At 48.4% G+C, this 21,024-nt stretch overlaps 1 protein-coding gene and 1 long non-coding RNA gene across 3 annotated transcripts in view; one reads left to right on the forward strand and one right to left on the reverse strand.

The window, feature by feature from the left end:
- Positions 1-1,389: 1,389 nt before the first annotated feature.
- On the forward strand, positions 1,390-3,466 carry LOC114909172 (uncharacterized). The gene is made up of 2 exons (XR_003797151.1): positions 1,390-1,452; positions 2,016-3,466. It is a non-coding gene; the product is annotated as an uncharacterized LOC114909172 (long non-coding RNA).
- The window catches only part of LOC108939230 (low-density lipoprotein receptor-related protein 1-like), a 114,959-nt gene continuing 96,350 nt past the window's right edge, over positions 2,416-21,024 (reverse strand). Inside the window, exons 65-89 of one of the 2 annotated variants that reach the window (XM_018760384.2) lie at positions 20,789-20,908; positions 20,492-20,614; positions 20,215-20,340; positions 19,788-19,904; positions 15,636-15,742; positions 15,317-15,449; positions 13,656-13,778; positions 13,441-13,563; positions 13,198-13,335; positions 12,697-12,834; positions 12,076-12,195; positions 11,212-11,483; positions 10,882-11,060; positions 10,512-10,618; positions 10,199-10,318; positions 9,567-9,743; positions 9,294-9,431; positions 8,988-9,161; positions 8,027-8,188; positions 7,335-7,515; positions 6,876-6,977; positions 6,060-6,133; positions 5,870-5,966; positions 4,843-4,987; positions 2,416-3,821 (exon numbers count right to left, since the gene is read on the reverse strand). In XM_018760384.2, coding sequence (XP_018615900.2) covers positions 3,684-3,821; positions 4,843-4,987; positions 5,870-5,966; positions 6,060-6,133; positions 6,876-6,977; positions 7,335-7,515; positions 8,027-8,188; positions 8,988-9,161; positions 9,294-9,431; positions 9,567-9,743; positions 10,199-10,318; positions 10,512-10,618; positions 10,882-11,060; positions 11,212-11,483; positions 12,076-12,195; positions 12,697-12,834; positions 13,198-13,335; positions 13,441-13,563; positions 13,656-13,778; positions 15,317-15,449; positions 15,636-15,742; positions 19,788-19,904; positions 20,215-20,340; positions 20,492-20,614; positions 20,789-20,908 — 3,434 coding nt within the window. In that variant the 3' untranslated portion in view covers positions 2,416-3,683. Of the gene's footprint in view, positions 3,822-4,842; positions 4,988-5,869; positions 5,967-6,059; positions 6,134-6,875; positions 6,978-7,334; positions 7,516-8,026; positions 8,189-8,987; positions 9,162-9,204; positions 9,432-9,566; positions 9,744-10,198; positions 10,319-10,511; positions 10,619-10,881; positions 11,061-11,211; positions 11,484-12,075; positions 12,196-12,696; positions 12,835-13,197; positions 13,336-13,440; positions 13,564-13,655; positions 13,779-15,316; positions 15,450-15,635; positions 15,743-19,787; positions 19,905-20,214; positions 20,341-20,491; positions 20,615-20,788; positions 20,909-21,024 lie in introns of those variants that run through there. The other variant, XM_029246453.1, reaches the window with a different exon arrangement.

Here is a 21,024-nt window from a genome sequence, read left to right on the forward strand (position 1 = left end):
CTTTTTAAATGTAATAACTCTAATCAGACACACAGATAATGTGGAGGCTGGCGAGACCCTTCGTAAATGCCCTGCCCTCATTAGCGGAGTAAACGTGGTACACGAGTAAGCCTGTATTACACTACCGCTATGGCCCTGAGCTGAAGGGACACTTACTGACACTAATCATTTAGCTCAGAAATTCTATTTAAATTCTGTTTTTGTTTGTCATGTCATTGCTAGATGCTAGTGTAACAGTAGCAAACAAAAATGAACTGTCCCTGATTTTTTTGTATGTTGTCTCAAGATGCCTTCTCCATTGTCCAATAAAATACATTTACAATGATTTACCATGCTTTTTTTCTGATGCAGCTTACAGTGACTGACCATTTGTTGCAGCTGGACAATTTTTACCGGCACTTACAATTTGTGTGGAGTTTGCATGTTCTGTAGGTTTCCTTCGAATGCTCTGGTTTCCTCCCACAGTCCAGAGACACGTGTTTCCGACGAATTGGGGAGTCTGAATTGCCTGCAGTGTGTGAATGAGTGCGTGTGGCGACTCTGGTGTCCCGTCCAGAGTGCACCCTAACTATCCTTGCGCCCTGTGCTTCTGGGATAGGCTCCAGACCACTGTGACCCTGACTTGGACAAGCACTTCACAAAAGTAAGTAAATACAGTTAAGTACCTCACTCAAGGGTACTGTTTACTGCAACACTCCAGCAAACCCCCTCAAGGAGAGCTTTAATTAAAGGTTCTGCAAATCAAGTGGAAATAAAGTAAACATTTTGAGCCCTGGTATAATATTTGGGCAAGGAACACTGGTAAGATGAAAAGGCGAAAATGGAAAGTTTCTTGTACTATGTGCTACTTTCTTTGGATCTGACATTTTCACATTAATCTGTACATGTCATACAGACAACATATATTCATATGACACACAGATAGAAGCCTCTACTTTAATTAGAACTGGATTTCCGGGATTAAACTTTGCACTCGACCGAATTGCACCGTCAACAGCGACTCTCCTTTTAAAAGCCTTCAGCGTCTGAAAGGATGTAGAGAAAATCTCTGCTTCTAATTTCATGTACAATCAGGTATATAAAACACTGCAGTTGGGCATATTTGGGCTAAATGTACCTGCTTCTGCTGTCCCCCAGTCGCTTTCTTACAAAGAAACGGTCAAATGTGGTGCTGCAGTTTGCACTAGTTTCCAGGATGGGTAAGTAAAGCATTTTGAAACATCCATATTGGTGTAATAATATTTAATATGACTTCTCATGTGTCTCCTCTACTTGTTTCTCTGCATTGACTTCCTGCAGCTGCCTGCATCAAATTAAAGACCCTGGTTATAGCCTACAAATGCATCAACAGAACTGCTCCCAGATATTTACAAGACTTGATCAACTGCTACACCCCAACCAGACCCCTTCGCTCGTCTACTTCTGCTAACTTGATGGTCCTGCACACGAAAGGTGAAGCTCGGAGGTTCTCGGTTCTGGCTCCGATGTGGTGGAACGACCTCACTCAGAACTGCTGAGTCTCTATCCACATTTAAAAAGGGTCTGAAGACTCACCTCTTCCAAACTCACTTCACCCATCATCCAAATTCATGTAAGGTTTAAATGTTCATGCACCATAACTCTATGATCATAACTCTTGAATAACGGATAATCCTTCATCCAGCCACTCCTGTAGTGTAAAAGTTTGTGCGTTTCGGGGGGGAAAAAATTAGTAGGAAGGTGGTCAAGAATCGTCGATATTCTGATAAAGTTTTATGCAGCTACTCGTGGGATGAACGTTGGTTCATATGGTGGAAAGAAACTAACTGCACTTTAGAATCACGTGTCAGCATCGAAGCGTCTCTTCCTGCTAATGTAATGAACACATTGTATTTTCTGAGATGTACGTCGCTTTGGAGAAACGCGTCTGCAAAACGAATACATGTAAATGTAACATGGTAATAATGCATAGTAGAAGAAATTCTTCAGTTTCTGGGTGGACTGCTTTGAAAGATCACCTCGTCACCCTTTTGTAGAGCCCCGGATGGTGAGCGAATGACGCCCTTTTCTCGATGATGGAGCAGGTAGAGCCACGCTGAGCGACGGGTACAGAGGACAGGTTGGCGCTTCATGTAAAGTTTTCAACCTTTTATTTATCACAATCTGTTATGTTACTTTGTAAAGTACTCCAGTAAAATTTATTAAAACAGTATTCTCTTTCCAAAACAAGTTCAGAGCCATCATGCACTCCCTATTGTAAAAAAAGGCATTTAATCTTTCAATAAAAAAAACCCAAATCATATTAAACATAATTCTACAAGAATGCATGTGGGATCTTGGCTGAAGTGTATTTAAGTGAAATGATTGTGCTAACTTTCGGAATTAAGAAACGGGATGTAGCGGAAATTAAGACCACACTGCATGAATACTGTTATGTTTTACTGAGTAAGCAAAGTGATTTTTTTTTTTTTTTTAACTCCATTTTTCATTTTAGTTTTACATGCATTAAGATATGGCTGATAACCTCCAGTAGAAGCAGCTTTCCCAGCAGCATGAGTGGCTGAGCTACAGAACGTGTCAGGGCAGACGGGGGGGGGGGGGGGGGTTAGCAGCACGGCAACAGAAAGACAGGCCAGGGGAGGACACCGAGCCGGAGGCAGGACCTTGCTTTACCATGCTGTTTACCGTCCTTTCAGGTTCGTCCAGCGGACACCCTGCGGTCCAGGCCCCAGTCCCAAACCCTCCCGTTACTCAGGTGTGTGAAAGCGTCCAGGGCTCCTACCCCCGATTCGGAGGCCTAAGCCCTCCGCCTTGTAAGCATCGCTGACGGAATGTTCCAGAACTATCGCGACACTCATTCATTCATCTCAACAACTCATTCACTCACTTGTTCGGTCTTGACGCCACCAGGCCGTTCGAACAACGTGAGCCTGAAAAAAATTAACATGATAGAACAAATATACTGCTTTTTTTCTTTTTTTAAAAATACAGCGTTTGACCGTATTCCTTAGTATACTTTCCAGACACTTAACAGGTTCATATACTGTATATGTAAATATATAAAATTTTAGTCTGTGCAAGGAGGGAAAAAAAAAAAAAAAAAAAACAATCTTGAACATATTTCTCTGAGATCATGTGGAAAAGCTAATAATGCCTAGAAATGCATGTTTCACACGCAGCCTCACACTACGCACCTTCAGGGTCTCCAGCGTGACCTTGACACACACGCCCCGTCCTACATTAACACGCTCAAATCCGTACCCTAAACTCCTTGGAGCTTTGAGATGGTTCCCCCACAGTCGCTACAAGCAGGTACATAATTTCTCTCAAAAATGGAACAATTTTTTTTTCCCCCTATACAATTCATACAAAAATAAAAAATTTTAATTGTTCCAATGTTGATCTACTTCTCGCTCTTATTTTGCACAGAGGTAGCGGCTATTTCTGCGAAAGGGTCGAGTTGGGGTGAGGGTGGAACGGAGAGTTTTAAAAAAAAAAAAAAAAAGCCGAATAGAAAAATGTTTTCTGTTTTGAGCAGAAGAATTTTCCGGAATAAAATATAATACTGCATTCACATAGAAAAGTAGTCCTTCATTTTGTACATTTTTATACAGTGTCCTTGCTTTTTTTTTTTTTGTTTTTTTCTTTATAAAGGCAAAAAGGGCGGGGCCGACGGGTTGAGGGCACTTGGCTGAAGGGCCGCTCTATGCCAGAGGGTCCCCCATGTCCTCGTCCCCCCGCGCCAGCAGCTCCTTCTTCTCATCGGTGCTGGCCAGGGAATTGCGGCTGCTGTGGGCTCCCATGTACAGGGTGGCATACACCGGGTTCGTGAAGTTAGTGGGCTGTGGGGATGGGGGAGGGGACAAGAGACAGATAATCACACAGCACCATAGTTAACTAAGTTTTCTAGGCTCTTAAATATGAGAGAGATGCTGAGTGTTCAGCCTAACGACTTAGTAATTATTGTAGAATTCCGTTTTTTTCACGATAACTGGGATCCCGTCCAGTTACTCCCCCCGGCCTTGCACCCCATGCCTCAGGGATAGGCTCCGGCTCACCACAACCCTGATCGGGACAAGTGGTTACGTACTTGGACTTTTATAATTGCATTTACATGACTCACTCTGAAGAAGTGTCTTACAGTATTAATATTGTAAGTATTATGAGACTATGTACTACTACTTATTTACCTGGGTTATTTTACTGGAGCTATTTAAGGTAAGTACTAGAGCTTGAGGTAGGATTCAAACCTGCAACCTTTGCATCCAAAGGCAGCACTTGTAACCATTACAGTACCAGCCATACCCCCCTTTTAATAAGGGTTAAATTACCATAATTTACTCTTCTAGCAGGGGGGCGCGGTGGCGCAGTGGGTTGGAGCAGGTCCTGCTCTCCAGTGGGTCTGGGGTTCGAGTCCCGCTTGGGGTGCCTTGCGGCGGGCTGGCGTCCCATCCTGGGTGTGTCCCCTCCCCCTTCAGCCTTACGCCCTGTGTTACGGGGTAGGCTCCGGTTCCCCGTGACCCCGTATGGGACAAGCGGTTCAGAAAGTGTGTGTGTGTGTGTGTGTGTGTACTCTTCTAGCTGATGGCTTTGATAAAGGTTTGTACACTGAAGTTACCATTTATAGAACGGTAATTTTTTACCACACCAAAACAGGGTCAGTACCTTGCTCAAGAGTACTGTAGTAAGAGCAAGTATAAGGAGCCGGGTTCTTTTTTTTTTTTTTTGGTATTTGTGGTTCCTGAGGAGGACGTGTGTATTCCTTTGTTTGCACCCAGAATCACCCCCCCCCACGGTGCTATAATAGTATAGAGGGTATGGTGTGTGTGTGTGTGTGTGTGTGTGTGTGTGTGTGTGTGTTACCTTGTCAGGGTCCAGGGAGAAATCTGAGTCCAAGAGTTCTCCCGCGTCGTCATCGGGTTCCCCTTCGTAAATCTTGTACGCTGGGTTCCCGATCTCCACGTTCATGGCGCCGTTGGTCATCCTCTGGTGCTGGAACCCCTTGGCCCTAAAACACGGGAGAGGGGCGGTGAAGGTCAGTGCTCGCACCCACGCTCACCACAGGCACAGCGACAGCCACGGCACAGGCACGTTCCCACGGTCACTGCATGGGCACGGAGGCAAGCCCAGCACGCACCAACACACACACACACACACACACACACACACACACCAGGTGTGCGCGCGGTGGGCCGGCCATGCCGTCGACAGGTAAAGCGTTTAAGGTAATGCATTCCAGGTGACACGACTGTACAGCACCAGGACACGGTACACCACCTGTGACAGGCATCTGAGCACACACACACACACACACACACATTTGTAGGTGTCTGTCTTGGCAAGTGCTGTACTTTCACTGTGCATTTTCCCACTGGCCACTGGAACAATGCAGCTCCCACGCTCATGTACACAGACAAAAGAACGGGGCACATAGGGCAGGAGAGGGGCAGCAGGGTGACCCCAGGCGACTCGCAGCGGTGGATCTATCTCAGGGCACGTTCAATAGATCCCAGCCTGCGTTCCTGGCGCGGCACCTGAGAAGGAAACTCCACTGTAAATAGCAGAGTGGGGCTGCTGAGCGGGGTGGGGTTGTGGAGGACAGGGGCAGACCTCTGCTCGGTACACGCAGGCCACAGGACACGTACAGCATGATGTTTCGCACAAGAGAGGTGGCGGGGGGGGTTAGGAGGGTAATGTGACTCTAACGACCGTTACCGCGGTTCTCTGGAGGATTTGCCCAGCTTTACAGACCTGAGAGAGAGAAAAAACGCGGTTATTCCCAGCAGAGGAGAGAAGACGGGGCTGTGAAGGGGTGCAGGAAGCGAAAGACACTGAAGGTCGATATAGAAAGAAGGGCTTCCCCTCTGGCCAGGGGCTGCGATCAACTCACCCATGCGTTCTCTTTTTGTACCACAAGATAGCGCCAGCCAGCAGCAGTATGAGCAAGAGCAGCATCAGCAGGGGAATGACGATGGAGGCGCTGCCCGCTGAAACACACACGCAGGCGCTGGGTAAGGACTCGTGTTTTAAAGCCCAACTCTCTTCACACCAGTGTCTCCCCCACGGCTCGTAGCACTTACTGCTGCTCTTGACCGAGGGCTCCTTGGAGGTGTCGACGGCGTTGCAGCGATGGCCGGCCCACCCCGAGTGACACCTGCACACAGAGGGAGGCTGAACGTGGGGCAGCGGGCCAAAACACGACCGCATATCGTCGAAACGTATCGCAGTTCTTTCCACAACCTCGTTCGGCTCGCGCTTTTCTCCAAAGTGCCGGTCGCGAGCTATAAAGGCGGTATTCTTACTGCGGCCACCGAGTCGCTGCCTTCGCTGGAGGTTCTACTGTGTGAGTCGCACCCGGGTCCTCCGAGCACGATGCGGAATTTCTTCATTATTAAACGATTAATTTTCTATATTGTCACGCGAAGCAGCACATTTGACAACAGGGGTTATGTGGACGACACCCAAATTTTCATTAAAGCCTGTTTTCTTAACCTCCGCTGAACCGCGTGATATACAGCAGAGTGGTGCTAGAAAGTGTGTGAACCCTGGAGGGATGGTTGTTATTATTCTTGGCTAAAATATGAAAATGAAACTCATACAACGTAAATGTCGCATCTTAACCAAACTGTATAAAATGAAAAACAGTGATTTACACCCCTGACTCTACTTACCTACTTGCTTTAACCACTGACACTTGGGCTTCACTTATTTTTGCACCTGCACTACTTGTGTGTTTCTACTACACACACAATTTCCTCTAAAGCAACATACAGAATTGGTCATTTCACACATATTATGGCCCATGAGAAACACTGATTCTCTTTAAACGCATTGTAGACGTACGACGCGTGTCCATGCGTGAGGATGTACGGACAGTGCGCATGCATGTCTCTTACTGGCACTCGGGCAGCTGTGTGCGCGGGTTCGAACTGCACAGTCCATTCACACAGAAGTCGCTGCAGGTGTAGCAGCTGGCCTGCACTCTCCCGTTGGTGCAGCTGGGCGTGGAGATGGATAGAGGAGAGGCGAACAGAGGTGTGAGGAGACCTCGGGACACCAACACGCGTACAGCACCGAGCGCCACTTGCATAACGTTACGTATTCACAGCGGGAGAACACACTCGTGCTGGTTGGGGACACACAGGCACAGCTTTTGGCATTCCCTACTGGTCCTACAGATTTCTTTCTGTTTTTATGCATGGAGATTGATAAATGGCAGATTAATAAAAGAGTGCAAATGATTGTTTCTACAAGTCAAAAACAGACCATTTCATAACTCTTGCTTCGGGAGTGGAAGGTGGGGAAATGATGTCGTGTGTGTGTATGGGGGGAGGGAGTGGGATGCGGTGCCGTACTTGCAGGTGACTTCTCCTCTCCGGTGGGCGCCGCTGTGGAGGCAGCGGCCGTTCCCACAGTACAGACACTTGTCCACCTCGCAGGTGCGCCCGGTGAACTTGGGGGGGCAGACACACTGCCTGGTGCCGTCGCTGGTCTGCATGCAAGTGCCTTCATTGATGCAGTAGCCCTCACACTGGCCTGGGCAGAGAGGGATGTGTCAGAGGCTCTCACACACATTGCTTCATTTAGCAGATGCTTTTCTCCAAAGCAACTTCTGATTAACTCTATGTAGTGTTATCAGCCCACACACCGTATTCACCATGGTGACTTACACTGCTAGATACACTACTTACACTGGGTCACTCATCCATACATCAGGGGAACACACTCACTCTGTCACTCACACACTATGGCTGAACATGAACAGCATGTTTTTGGACTGCGGGAGGAAACCAGAGCACCCGGTGGACACTGACAAACACACACACACAGGAGAACATGCAAACTCCACACAGACTGAGGGGGGGTCAAACTCACGTCCTCTCACACCACCCAGGTGCTGTGAGACAGTCACGCTACGTGCTGTGCCGCCGCCACGCACACGCACGCGCACGGCGAGAACATTCCTTTCAGCTGGGAACTAGAGCACGGAGGGCTGCGCCACAGGGTTTAACTGCCCAGGCCGGGACGCCTGTGTGCAGACACTCACTGTACTGGCACTTGTCCCCGAGGAAGCCTGGGGGGCAGCTGCAGGTGGGCTGGTTGCCCTGGGACACGGAGCAGATGCCCTTGTTCAGACAGTAGTCCATACAGGTGCGTTGGTTGCAGGTGGGGCCGGTAAAGCCGACAGGGCAGCGGCAGGTGGGATATCCTGGGAGAGGAGAGGAGACGACAGAGACAGAGACCAAGTGAGAGCTGGAGGTCAGGAAAGACTGAAGGGGGGCACAGGTCAGACCACAGATGAACAAAGCCTGACCATATACACCATATACCCCTGGAGCCCTGGATTTACTCTGCTTAAATCTCCTCGCTGCGAAATGCACTTTTCTACGCTCAGAGCTGCGTGTCACCTTGGAAAAAAAAGCTTCTGCTAAAAGAATAAACGAAAGCGTCTTTAACGGCCAGGCCAATTCAAATGTTGTCATCTGTCTGGAGTTAAGCGAAATTATTGCCGTGAAACATTCAGCTCTGTAAGCGGATACGAGTTGATAAAGCTGCTTCGGATACAAGTGTGACCTAACCAATAGTAACACACACACATTTTCAGAACCGCTTGTCCCAGATGGGGTCGCGGGGAACCGGAGCCCACCCGGCAACACAGGGCAGAGGGCCGGAGGGGGAGGGGACACACCCAGGATGGGACGCCAGTCCGTCACAAGGCACCCCAAGCGGGACTTGAACCCCAGACCCACCAGAGAGCAGAACCAGGTCCAACCCACTGCGCCACCGCATCCCCTCCAATAGTAACAGCTAAGTCGTAATATAAAGAGCATAACGATCAGACATGGCTGCTGCGTGAATTTCGTCTCTCCTAAATCGGATCGATGATGCTCGTGTAAAATCCAGCAGAACCGCAGCAGCTCCTTTACGCGATGCGGAATATTAAAGGCAGCCCGCAGACATACAGCGCAAAGCACCCGTGGGACCCCGCCGTCAGGGCCCTCCCCTACCTGTGGAGGAAGCCGCGCAGGTGCCTCCGTTGTGGCAGTGGTCCCGGCACTGGTCCACCTCGCACCTCTCGCCTCGGTAGTTGGGCTGGCAGCGGCACTTGGGCTGCTTGTGGGCGTTGAGGAAGCAGCTACCCCCGTTCCGGCACTGCAGGTTGCAGGTTCCAGCGGGCGGAGCTGGGGAGGCGATGCAGGGGTCGGTGCAAAAGTGGACGGCTTGGGAAAAGTGGCTCTGTAGCGCCACCAGCCATTTGGACGGCAGAATGAGGGTGGGGTGTGTGGCAGAGGGTGTGTTCGGAGCTCACTCACAGGGAGGCGACAACGTTGGGGAGGACACCACGCAGATGCCGTTATCTAGAGTGTGGCCATTGGGGCAGGTGCAGACCGGGCCACTGGGGCTCAGCAGACACAGCCACTCGCACTTCTTCCTGTCACATGGGTTGGTCACTGGAATGCAGGGCACATTCTGTGAGGACACGCGTACACACACACACACACACACACACACACACACACACACACACACACACACACACACACACACACACACACATCAGTACGCATATGCGGACTGAAACTCACTCTCCGGCTGTTTGTATCGGTGGTAGAGGACAATATCCGTGGCATGGTTGATGCCAGTGGTCAGGTTCTCCATGGGTCCCTTGCCAAACTTGTTGACGCGGAAAACAATGTTGTTGGCGTAGGTGACGCCGTAGATGTAGTCCTCAAAGATGTCGATGCTGAACGGATGGTGGAGCTCTGCGCGCAGAGATGAAAAAAACACCTTTGCCGTTATCGTCAGCTGTCAGAAGGTCGATGACAGCAAATGGAAAGGAGTCGTCATTTGGTGTCTTTGGGGAAACTTGCGAGAAACCGTCAGGGGTTAGAGCTGCCACCTTTGGACCCTGATTCGATTCCCATCTCCCGCTGCAGTACCACTGAACATGGCCCTTACCTTTAACTGCTCCAATAAAAACTAGCCAGTAGTACAAATGGGTAAACAGTTGTATGAAGCTTCACATTCTAAGTCACTCTAGAGAAAAGTGTGAACTAAATAAATAAATGTCATCCCTGCAACCCTCAGCCGATTATCAATCGATCACAATTCCAATGATTAATGACCGAAAGCTCATTTCTCCGGACGGATGGCATCGTAACAGATGAGAGGCCCTCTTTCTCTGGCGCGCGTTCAGAGCGGCACTCGAGCACTCAACTGTTCTTGAGGCTGGAGACGGCCACCACGGGATCGCTGCCGTTGAGCTGCACGCTGCCGATCACCGACAGCTTGGCATCCGCCCAGTACAGCCGCTCATTGAAGTAGTCCACAGCCAGGCCTGCAGGGAAGGCTCGGTCACATCCTGGTCACACTCCCATCATATCCTCACAGCCCTTTGTTGTTCGCTCAATGACACACAGGATTTCAGAACACTGGAAATCCTCTACGTTTCCAAAATATGGCTCTTTGGGCTACAGACTGGGAGGAAACGAACTATGGCAAAGGACAGCTACGGAGACAAGACGACACACCTGTGGGCCACTGGATGTTCTGCTGGACCAGAGTTTCTCGCAGGGTGCCATCCATAGCTGCGGTCTCGATCTTTGGGTGGTTTCCCCAGTCTGCCCAGTACATTGTTCTGCGGAGCCAAAGCACAGTATTGCAGTAAGGAAATGGGGAGGACCTAAGGGAAAGCAGACCTTCAAGAATGCTGGTACGCCGTTAAAGCTGGCAGAAGTACTTCTGTTCCATGAACTAGCAAATGAAAATGTGTTTAATTTATTACTATAACCTACTTCCACATTGAATTAATGAAGAAGAATATGTGGCCAGCTGACCCTTTAAATATATAAGTGAACACATCAAATCCTGTGCTACTGTAGCGATAGCTGAACTCCTCACCCTCTCTGTGGATCTACCACAATGGCGTAGGGTTCATCGATCATCCCCGAGATCAGGGTCTTGTAGTTTAAGCCACTTATCTGAGCCACTTCAATCACATCCCGACCAGAATCTGTCCAGTAGATGTTGCCAGCGACCCAATCGACTGCAATCCCACGAGGCATCTTTAAACCAGGGATCTACAGAGGGACGGAAGGGAGGTCAGAAAGGCGCAACAGATCTCGACCCCCACAAACCAGGCAGCGGAAAGGCCATGAGCAGCTGGAGGTCCAGTTGTACACAAATGCCTTGGAACCAGCAGCGTGACACGAGAACACGTGGCCAGCCCACCTCCAGGTCCACGACGCCGGTCTCGCTCTGCCTCCGGTTGCGGTTGGGCGGGGAGGTTGAAGAGGCTGGAAGTTCGTAGTAGGAGATGCGGCCTGTGTGCCAGTTAGTCCAGAAGATCTTGTTGGACTTCACGTGGAGGTCCATGGCATCAATACGCACGTTGGCGTCACCCTGAAACGTCTGCTCGTACACCCAGTTGGGCACCCCAGGGTCCAAGCTGCGGATCTCGTTGTCGTCGGCAATGTACAGCACCTGCCGGCTGCTATTTAGACCTGCAAGTAGGCGACGAGCAATGAGAAGAGGCCCACAAGTAGTGGACTGCTGTAGGTTAATACCGGAGTACAAGGGCTCCTCGTGCTACGAACGGTTGGGCGAAACGTTTTCTAATGTAAAACCACCTTGCAGCGTATTGCATTTCCTCCACTTACTTTACTTATTGTGTAAAATTTCTTTCTGCAGCAGAGCCGACGTGGCCCGTTTGAGCGAAGAGCACCCAAACGGAATAGGAGCGTAAAACCCGTTATTTTAACTCACTTCCAGCATTTACAGCCCTTGGCTGGTGTTTGTATATGTCTGCGATTCTAGAACCGTTCTGTTACCAGGACCAGGAAGGGAGACATAAATGACAAATGAGACAAAGTATTCTTACTAGAGCTGTACCATACGACAATTTTACAGAGCCTAACCAGGAGATAAATCAAGGGGTGTCTATAAACAGCATTTGTTGGTTGTGGCTTCCTGGTAAAAGGGACTTTGGAGTTACAACGGAATTAACGTTGAGCCGTGGAGCCGCCGCACTGCTAAAACGTAACGGCGATGGGATCGCGCAGAGGCACAGCTGCCATCTCGACGCCGGGCACTTACTGTCGGCCTTGCAGGTGTCGTTGATCTTGGTGAAGTACTTGTGGCAGCTGCACTTGTAGGACCCCTTGGTGTTGTTGCAGATGTGGGAGCAGATCCCAAACTGCTGGCATTCATTCTTGTCTGAGCACACACAACAGACGGGAGCGCCAGTGAAGCGAGCGGACGGCAGAGGGCACCGGGACGACGGCGAGCGAACGAGTACACACTAAGTCGTGCAATGTCGACTGCAGAATGCACCGAAACTACGAGCGTGTGCGTTTAACTGTACTTTCCGCAGACACTTGATCAGGTTTAAAGACGGCAAACTATAAGTCTGCTTCAGATGACAAAATGATATTTTAAGGGTATAATTAGTGTTGTTAGACTAGTAAAAATTACACAAAGACCTGGATAAACAGCACGCAGCTACTAGGTGCTCAGAAGGGAGGTGGATTGTAGGATTTGATGGTATGTAGTAGAACATGCACCATCTATTGCATTTCAGTAATAAACTACATTTTAAGGTTGTTCAACAAAATCTGATGATTCTGGCCATCACGTTAACGCTGTGGAGCAGGGTCTGATTGGTCGATCGAGGGCAGCCTTGCGAAACGAGTGCGTGACGGTGCAGCCCCCGCTCACCTTCGCAGCTGTTGTGGCCCGTCTTCTGGAAGCCAGGTTTGCAAGAGCAGAAGGCGTCCGTGCCGTTGGCGACGCAGTGAGCCTCGTCACCGTCCCCGCACTGGTTGTTGTTGTTGCGGCAGCTGTTCAGCGAGTTGTCTGCAGGGGAACAACGTGATTGAGACCACCAGGGAAGCTGTGCAGTAGCCCCCACCTCTCATGTTGATGTCACGGTTCCTCCCTTTTCAGAGGCCCCTCATAGAGTTTCTCACTCTTCATCCGAAACTCACGCGAAATGGTTCGTGTCATTTTGACCTGCCTATGGATTGTTCCGGCTCGGAATACTGTCAGGGAGTCGGCGGCCACGTTTAAGCCAGCGAATCTAGGCAATTAATTTGAAGCAACACACTCTCCGCCCCCCTTAGTTCCTTCCCGGTGGGGTGTGGAGCAGAGTGACTGGTGGCACAGCTCATACAGGTGGTGTCCTTCGGAAACGTGGTGCGGTGCAGCGGCGACGGGCACCTTTCTTGCAGCCGATTTCATCGGAGCCGTAGTCCTCGCAGTCGTTGAAGAAGTTGCAGCGCAGGTTGGAGCTGATGCACTTGCCGTTGCCGCACATGAACTCGTCCTTCTCGCAGGTGGGTATGGCTGGGGGCAGGTCTGAAAGGAGCAGAAGCAGAGGTCCACAACTGATGGGGGGGACCTGAGGACGCTCGCGAAAGCCAGGGCGGGGGACAGTGACCACCGTCTGGCGGAGACACTCACGGCAGTTCAGCTCATCTGTGTTGTCCCCGCAGTTGTCGACGCCATCGCACTGCTTGCCGATCCACAGACAGACGCGATTGTTGTGGCACCGGAATCCCCTAGTTGGCGGACACTGGAATTTCTCTGCGCGGGAACAGGGAGACATGGCGAGCGTCAGGACCCAGGAGGGAGCACAGCCACAGTGCAGCCACACTGTTTACACACTCCCGACTCACTGCACTCCTCTGGGTCCTCATCAGAGTTGTCCCCGCAGTCATCCTCCCCGTCGCACTTCCAGGCCAGAGGCTTGCACAGGGTGTTGTTGCACTGAAGCTCGTCCAAGGGACAGTGGCGTCCCGCTGGGCGGACCGAGGAGGCGAAGCACAGAGGACACATCAACAATTCACAAGCCGCGGCAGCAGCACTGGCAATAACTGTAAATCTAACGAACACATCATACAAACTCGACTCCCGATTATCTGACCCACACGGAAACGGCAGTGTGCCAGACAAACAAAAATCCAACTACAGACATGGGCTGCTTAACGACTGGGATACATTCTGAGAAATGCGTCGTTAGGTGATTTCGTAGTTGTGCGAACATCATAGAGTGTTACTTATACAAACCTAGACGGCATAGCCTCAATCATAGCGTTTTACTTATACAAACCTAGATGGTATAGCCTCGATCGTAGAGTTTTACTTATACAAATCTAGATGGTATAGCCTTGATCATAGAGTGTATTTATACAAACCTAGATGGTATAGCCTTGATGCAGTCAAGAGATGCGGTAAACACGAGATTTGTGATGCTGCTGCCGGTGTACCACAGCATACTATCATACTGTTTTACAGTAATTTTTTTATAAGTAGAAATAGGATAGGCTGAAATAACGATAAAAAGTACAGTATAGTAAATACATAAACCAGGAACATAGCTGTTTATTATAATTTTTTAGTACTGTCTACTGTACATAACTATGTGCTATATTTTTATACGACTGGCAGCGCAGTAGATTTGTTTACAGCAGCACCACCACAAAAAAGTGAGTAACATGTCGTGCTACGACGTTACGAGGCTATGACGTCGCTAGACAAAAATTTTCCAGCTCCATTATAACCTTATGGGACCACCATCGTGTATGCGGTCATTCGTTAAGCGAAACGTCATTAAGCGGCGCATGTAATAACACGAGCTGTATTTGTATATACAGCAGCTTGTTACGCTTGAAAGCGAAATGAAACCTTAATGGAAAAACTGATTAATAACTAGGCAATAATCATCATTTGTTTTTTTTTTTTTTTTTATAAACAAAAACCTAAAGTGAAACAAAATTAAACCAGAGTTGTTGTTAACACTGGCACCGGTCAGCACATTATGAAGGGAAGAGATGATGTTAAGAGAGGGGCGAAGATCACTGTTCGACACCTGCGCACGAACTGGGCCCGTTTTCAACAGCATTTTGCAAAATATCTGGCTTAAAAAAAAAAAAAAAAAAGACAAAAAGTACCTGTGACCAGATTCACCGAAGGCTGGACAACCAGGACTGCAACAGTACTGGTATCAGTATTGGGTTTGGTGTGACACATATTTTTGGTCACACTCACAATAACAGAAGCTAATTTCAATCAGGCAACTTAAATACAAAGAAAGGGAATAAAAATTTTAAGTAATTAAAATATTAAATACATAATAAAATAATGAATATTGTATGGGTCCATGTGGTCCCATTATTAATAATAAGTGAATTGAATTTAAAATATGAGAAATTTAATATTATATACTCATAATAAATTAAATTTAAAACATTAAAAAATAAATAGAATTTTTGTTGAATATCCACGGACAGCCTCTTTGCTTGGAGCAGCTGATACGGTGGTTGACAGAGCCTCCTACCTCCGCTCTCACAGTTCTCCTCGTCGCTCCCATCCATGCAGTCAGCATCGGCATCGCAGCGCCAGCGGTTCGGGATGCAGTGACCGTTCTTGCACTGGAACTGGTCGATGTCACACTTCAGGTCACAGCCGTTCTGATGGGGTTGTGTGGGGGGGGAATATGAAGCGAGGCATCAGAACCACACGCAAAGCCCAGACCATTTCCACGCTTGGCCCGAGTGCACCGCACACTGGGCCTGGCGGGATGATTTGGGTTTCGGTCCAGAACGACACCCAGTTTGTTCAGACCAAAGCAGGACTTCCGTGGGATAAAAACACACCTCATCAGATCCATCCGCACAGTCGTGATCTCCATCGCACTTCCAGCGCCCGGCGATACAGCGACCGTTGGTGCAGGCAAACTCGCTCTCAGAGCACTGCCGAGGCACTGGGGAGGCAGAGCGGGCAAAGGAGTGAGGACACACACACACACACACACACACACACACAGAAAGAAATATGGGACAATTATGTGGAAATGAAAATCACAGTCATCAACATACATCTGTTGAACAACCCACATCTGACCAGAGCCACACACACATACATTTATCTGACATTTTTCTTAAAAGTAACTTATAATATTAATGTTATAATTATTTAACCATTAACATTACTTTTAATTATTTAACCATTTATACAGCTGGGTAATATTACTGGAGCAATTTCAGGTAAGTACCTTGCCCAAGGGTACTACAGCTGGGATTTGAATCTTTGACCACTGAATCCAAAGGCACCAACCACTATGCTACCTACCCCACCCCCAACCCCCCACACACACACACACACACACACACACAATCAATACTCAGCCTACTGCTGTGAGCAAAGTGCAGATTTTTTTTTTTTTTTTTTTTTTAAGAAACAAGAAAATATTCATAAAGTACTTTACACTCCTTGAGCTGAGAATTTCACATTTCTTGCCAGCGAGAAAACTGATTTCATGAAAAACAAAAATAAATGGAAGCGGCTGACATTTTCCATGTTGTGGCTGTGTAAGACAGTAGGGGTACACTGACTGCTAACACACACGAACACACACGCACACACATGCACACACACACAGAACAATAGCGTCATTCTTTTAAACGGCAGTAGCATGCAACACGGAAAGACTGGCGCACAGACACAGGGGCAGAGGACCAGGCCGCAGGGAGGGAGGGAAAAGAAGGAACCGCTGAAAATCCCATATGCAATCACACTGTCTTCTGATTCCATATGGGGGCAACAAATTACTATAGAGGTACCAGAAAATGAACTGGAGAAAATAAAAAGATAGAACCAGTCATCACTATTCTGCGGTCATCAGATCCATTTGAACCACAATTTTATCACCCCTGGTTGTGGATTTTATATATTCCTGAGATTTACATACAATGAATTTACGTAGGTTGAGTTGTTTGGTTGCAACGAACTCGTGATGATTTTGGGTGTTTTTGCAGCCAGGGAATCTATGCCTCCGCCATGAATTCTTCTCCGTACCGGTGTATTCTGGAGGTAGGTGCGGGACAAGCTGCGCGAGAGCTAAAGCGCGGACGAGAGTACGTCACGCGACGGGACGGTGATCCAAAGCGCAGCACTGATCCTGCCGCTAAACGGCTGAAAAGAAAAGAATCGGGTTTTGGAACGGCCAAGTCAAAGTCCAGAGCTCAACCCCAGTGAGATGCTGGAGCGGGACCTTGAGAAGACCGCACGTGAAGAAATGACCTCAAACATCAGTGAGCTGGATCTGTTTTCGGAGCGTGTCGGAACGCCACCTCGGACACGAGACCCAGCAGCAAAAAGGAGTTCCGTGAGCTACTGAGTCGGGGGGGTCTGGATGTTGACTTGTTTTGGACTGAACAAACCCTGCTATGTGCTACTATTAGTTACCCTAATAGGTAAAGTCACAGAACTGAAAGAGGGTGTTTTTCCACTCACATCACAAAGCAGGTGGAGATAAAAACAAAATATAAAAACATACATTTACTCATGTAGCCAACACTTTTCTGCAGAGCATCTTACCATCTTACAATTACTTACTCATTTATACAGGTGGGTAATTTTCCAGGAGCAACTGAGGGTAAGTACCTTGATCAAGGGTACTACAGCTGGAGGTGGGGATCAAACCTCCAATTGTTGGGTCTAAAGGCAGCAGCTCTAACCACTACACTGCCCAATGAGCTAAGATTTAAGCCAACTATAGTGTGGCTGTGAAGTTTGCCTGTGTGGAGACTTAAGTGGAAGGCATAAAACAGTGTGAGGTGAAAACATGCTCAAATCCCAGTACAATTTAAAGGGACACTTTCATCAGGTGAAATGAGGTTCCCGTTTCTGAGCTCACCGAGCATCTCGTGTGGCACATGAGGACGGCAGCATTTTACCATGTGACACTTTATATATGTATATATACACACACACACACACACACACACACACACACACACACAAAACCTACAGATTCGTTTGCAGGCTCTGTTTGGCAAACAGTTTCCAATCCAGTGTATGTGTGGGAGGGTAAAACAGGCATTGAAATTGGCAGCTTGTGTCAAGGAGCAGGAAGGGGACGATGGACACAGAGACAGGCGCTGACGGTCCACGTAACACACAGCCACAGACCCACCGTGTTCCCAATAATGCCCAAAACCCAAAGTCAGAGCCCCACCTGTTGAGAACCGATACCCAAACAGACCAATGGGGGCACTGTTGTATAAAAACAAAAGTTAAGGTTTTATGGCTGCATGGGTGATGATGACTGGTTTGGAAAAAGAAAAAAAAAAAAAAAAAACAGAGACACAGGTAAGGCTGAAAGAGGTCCAGATGTGGCTCAGAGAAGCCCATTCTGGTTTATGGGGTGGATTGGGGTGGGGGAGGGAGCACAGGGTTGGGTGTCTGGAAGCTGAGGACCTACCTCTGAGTGACGCCAACAAGCCAGTGTGAAATGAGGCGTGGACACAAGATGAAGATGGTATGTGTCAATGAAATAACCAAAGAAAGCCTCGACTGAAAAACAAGACTTACAAAACTCCAAATAAAGAAGGAAAGCTGTGCCCCACAAAGTGCTAAACACAATGCTCTAAAACACACACACACACACACACACACACACACACCTACCAGAACCGCCGCACTGAAACCCCTTGCAACTATCAACTTCAGTCCTTACATAAAGAAATGGGACCACCCAGTATGGGTCATCCTGGATGATACAAAAGATCCACTACACTGGCTCCTTGTCCTAGAAACATGTGAGTTATGAATTTTCGGCGATATAAATGGTAACCGATAATTAGCTCTATCAGAGGATTTTACATTTTACATTACATTTACATTTATTCATTTAGCAGACGCTTTTGTCCAAAGCGACGTACATCCCAGCAAAAGTACAATTTATGCATTATAGAATCTCACCAGCCAATAAACTGAGGAATGTCTGAATTAAAAGTGTTTTTTGGTTTGCAGGACTTCACAGACAATATTAGATGTAGGGAGTTTGGTCTGTTGTGGTATTTCACTGAAACTTTGGATGTGATCATGAATATTTGGCTGTTTCCATTACCTAAGATCAGAAGAAACAGTGATTTATCCCTTTATATGGGGGGGGATTCAGAATGGACCAATTCAGGGTCAGTGACCTTGCTCAAGGGCACCACAGTAGTGATGGGAGCGAGCAGTTTTCGTGTCACAACCCCAAGTCCCACCCAGCGGTGCCGATGACCTGCTGCCCATAACAGAATGTAACAGAAATTTTCTGTAAATTTTTTTGCATTTTCCATTCAGTTCTGTAATAAACATACTTTTGGCATTTAGTAGTATAGTTCATGTCAGTTTCTAGAAAAATTTTGGGACATCCTTTTGGGATCTGATGCTTGGTGTTTGGTACTTTCTACAAAGTTCTTGTGCCTTCCAGAATCTTCAGACGGATGCTATGTCTTAGTGCTTTTCTAGAACATTCCAGTGCTTTCCAGAATGTTCTAGCATGTTCTGACACATGCAGAATATCTGTGCAATTTTTTTAAATTAAATGGCATTCAAAATCTCTTAATACAATGATCTTTAGAAGTGTGAGCAAAAATTCTCTTAAATTCCTGAAAAATGTTATTAAAATAGTGAAAGCAAGACTGTATGGCTAAAACCGACACTCAGAACTAGTGGTATTTTTGTACTCGGTAAACTTTGACTAATCATAATCAAAGTGAAAATTGACATAACTAAGAACTTTGAAACATTTTGATGTGTATGTGTTATTAGAAACATAAAATCAGAATGTTTGATGCACCAGAACACAGTACAAGGTTTAATGCGATTTAACTGTCTCCCGCTGACTTGGTAAGTCAGTCATCCCTCTGCTTCATGAATGACGTCTCAGCTGGATCAGAAGTTGGTCTGCGGGTTCACAATGGTAAGGTACGGCGAGAAGGATGGCTCGGCGAGACACCTTGGCAGACACCTACCGCACTTGTCCTCGTCAGAGTTGTCCCCGCAGTCATTGTCGTAGTCGCACTGCCATCGGCCCGGCACGCAGCGGTTGTTTTTACAACGGAACTGGTAGGGCTCACACGTGCGCTCATCTGCTCATAGATCGAGGACAAGGAGCAGAAGGGAGGGGAAAAAAAGAAAGAAAGAAAGGGAAGGAAAGAGGAGAATGAGACGACGTGAATCAATTTCGTATTTCATATTACTGTCACGTTGCAACAAAGACTCTGTGTTTATGCCACACGGTGATCTGTGGAACTGGAGAACTAAGAGGGGGAAGAAGGGGTCAGCCTGTGATGGATGTCCTTCCATTAAAGTCCTTCCTGCTGGGAAGGAAAAAAAACAACAGAAAACGGGGATGCCACTTCTTCCCATGCAGTCCCTTCTCTCTTCCTTCTCACTCACCGCACTCCTCCTTGGGCTCATCTGAGGAATCTCCGCAGTCATCCTCTCCATCACACTTCCAGCGTGCTGGGATGCAGCGTCCGGAGTCCTTGCATCGGAACTCGTCCACCCCGCAGGTCATCTGAGCTGAGAGGAGAGCAGGGGTTAGCAGTTTCGCCCAGGGGAGGCGGGGCAGAGTCAGCTGCGGTGGGATCGCAGAGAAGGGGAAGCAAAGTAACGCAAAGAGGGGAGGAGTCAAATTCAGAGTGATGACGGAACGGAGGGGTCAGGGCCTTACTGCAGTTGGCGGGTTCGTCCGAGCCGTCCACGCAGTCGTTGTCACGGTCGCACACCCACACTCGAGGAATGCAGCGCTTGGTGATGGCGCACTGGAACTGGTTGGGGGCGCAAGTGACCTCAGCTGCAGGAGAGAATATGACGGCATCGTCAACGCGGGACGGCCGGGAGCCCGCGTCGCTGCCGCCATCACGCTGAGCGCGCGAAGGTCACTTTCAGCAGGACGGTGGAGAAGGGGGGCAGGTGGGCTACAAGTACAGAGGCAGGAGCGTGGCACTGGGAAGCAGGGCTGACTCACGGCAGTCTCGCTCGTCCTCCCCATCCCCGCAGTTATCCTGGCCGTTGCAGCGGAAGATGCCGGGGATGCAGCGGCTGGGCTGAGTGCACTTGAACTGGCTGGGCAGGCACACGTGGATGTCTGGGGCACGGGGGCACAAAGAGGGAGCGTGAACAGAAGAGCCATAAAGCCGTGATGAGTCTGGACAGACACCTGAACTCTACACGCATATAGACATACGCAGTATACCACGGGCC

Source organism: Scleropages formosus, chromosome 19 (assembly GCF_900964775.1).
Source record: "Scleropages formosus chromosome 19, fSclFor1.1, whole genome shotgun sequence".
Classification (NCBI taxonomy): domain Eukaryota; kingdom Metazoa; phylum Chordata; class Actinopteri; order Osteoglossiformes; family Osteoglossidae; genus Scleropages; species Scleropages formosus.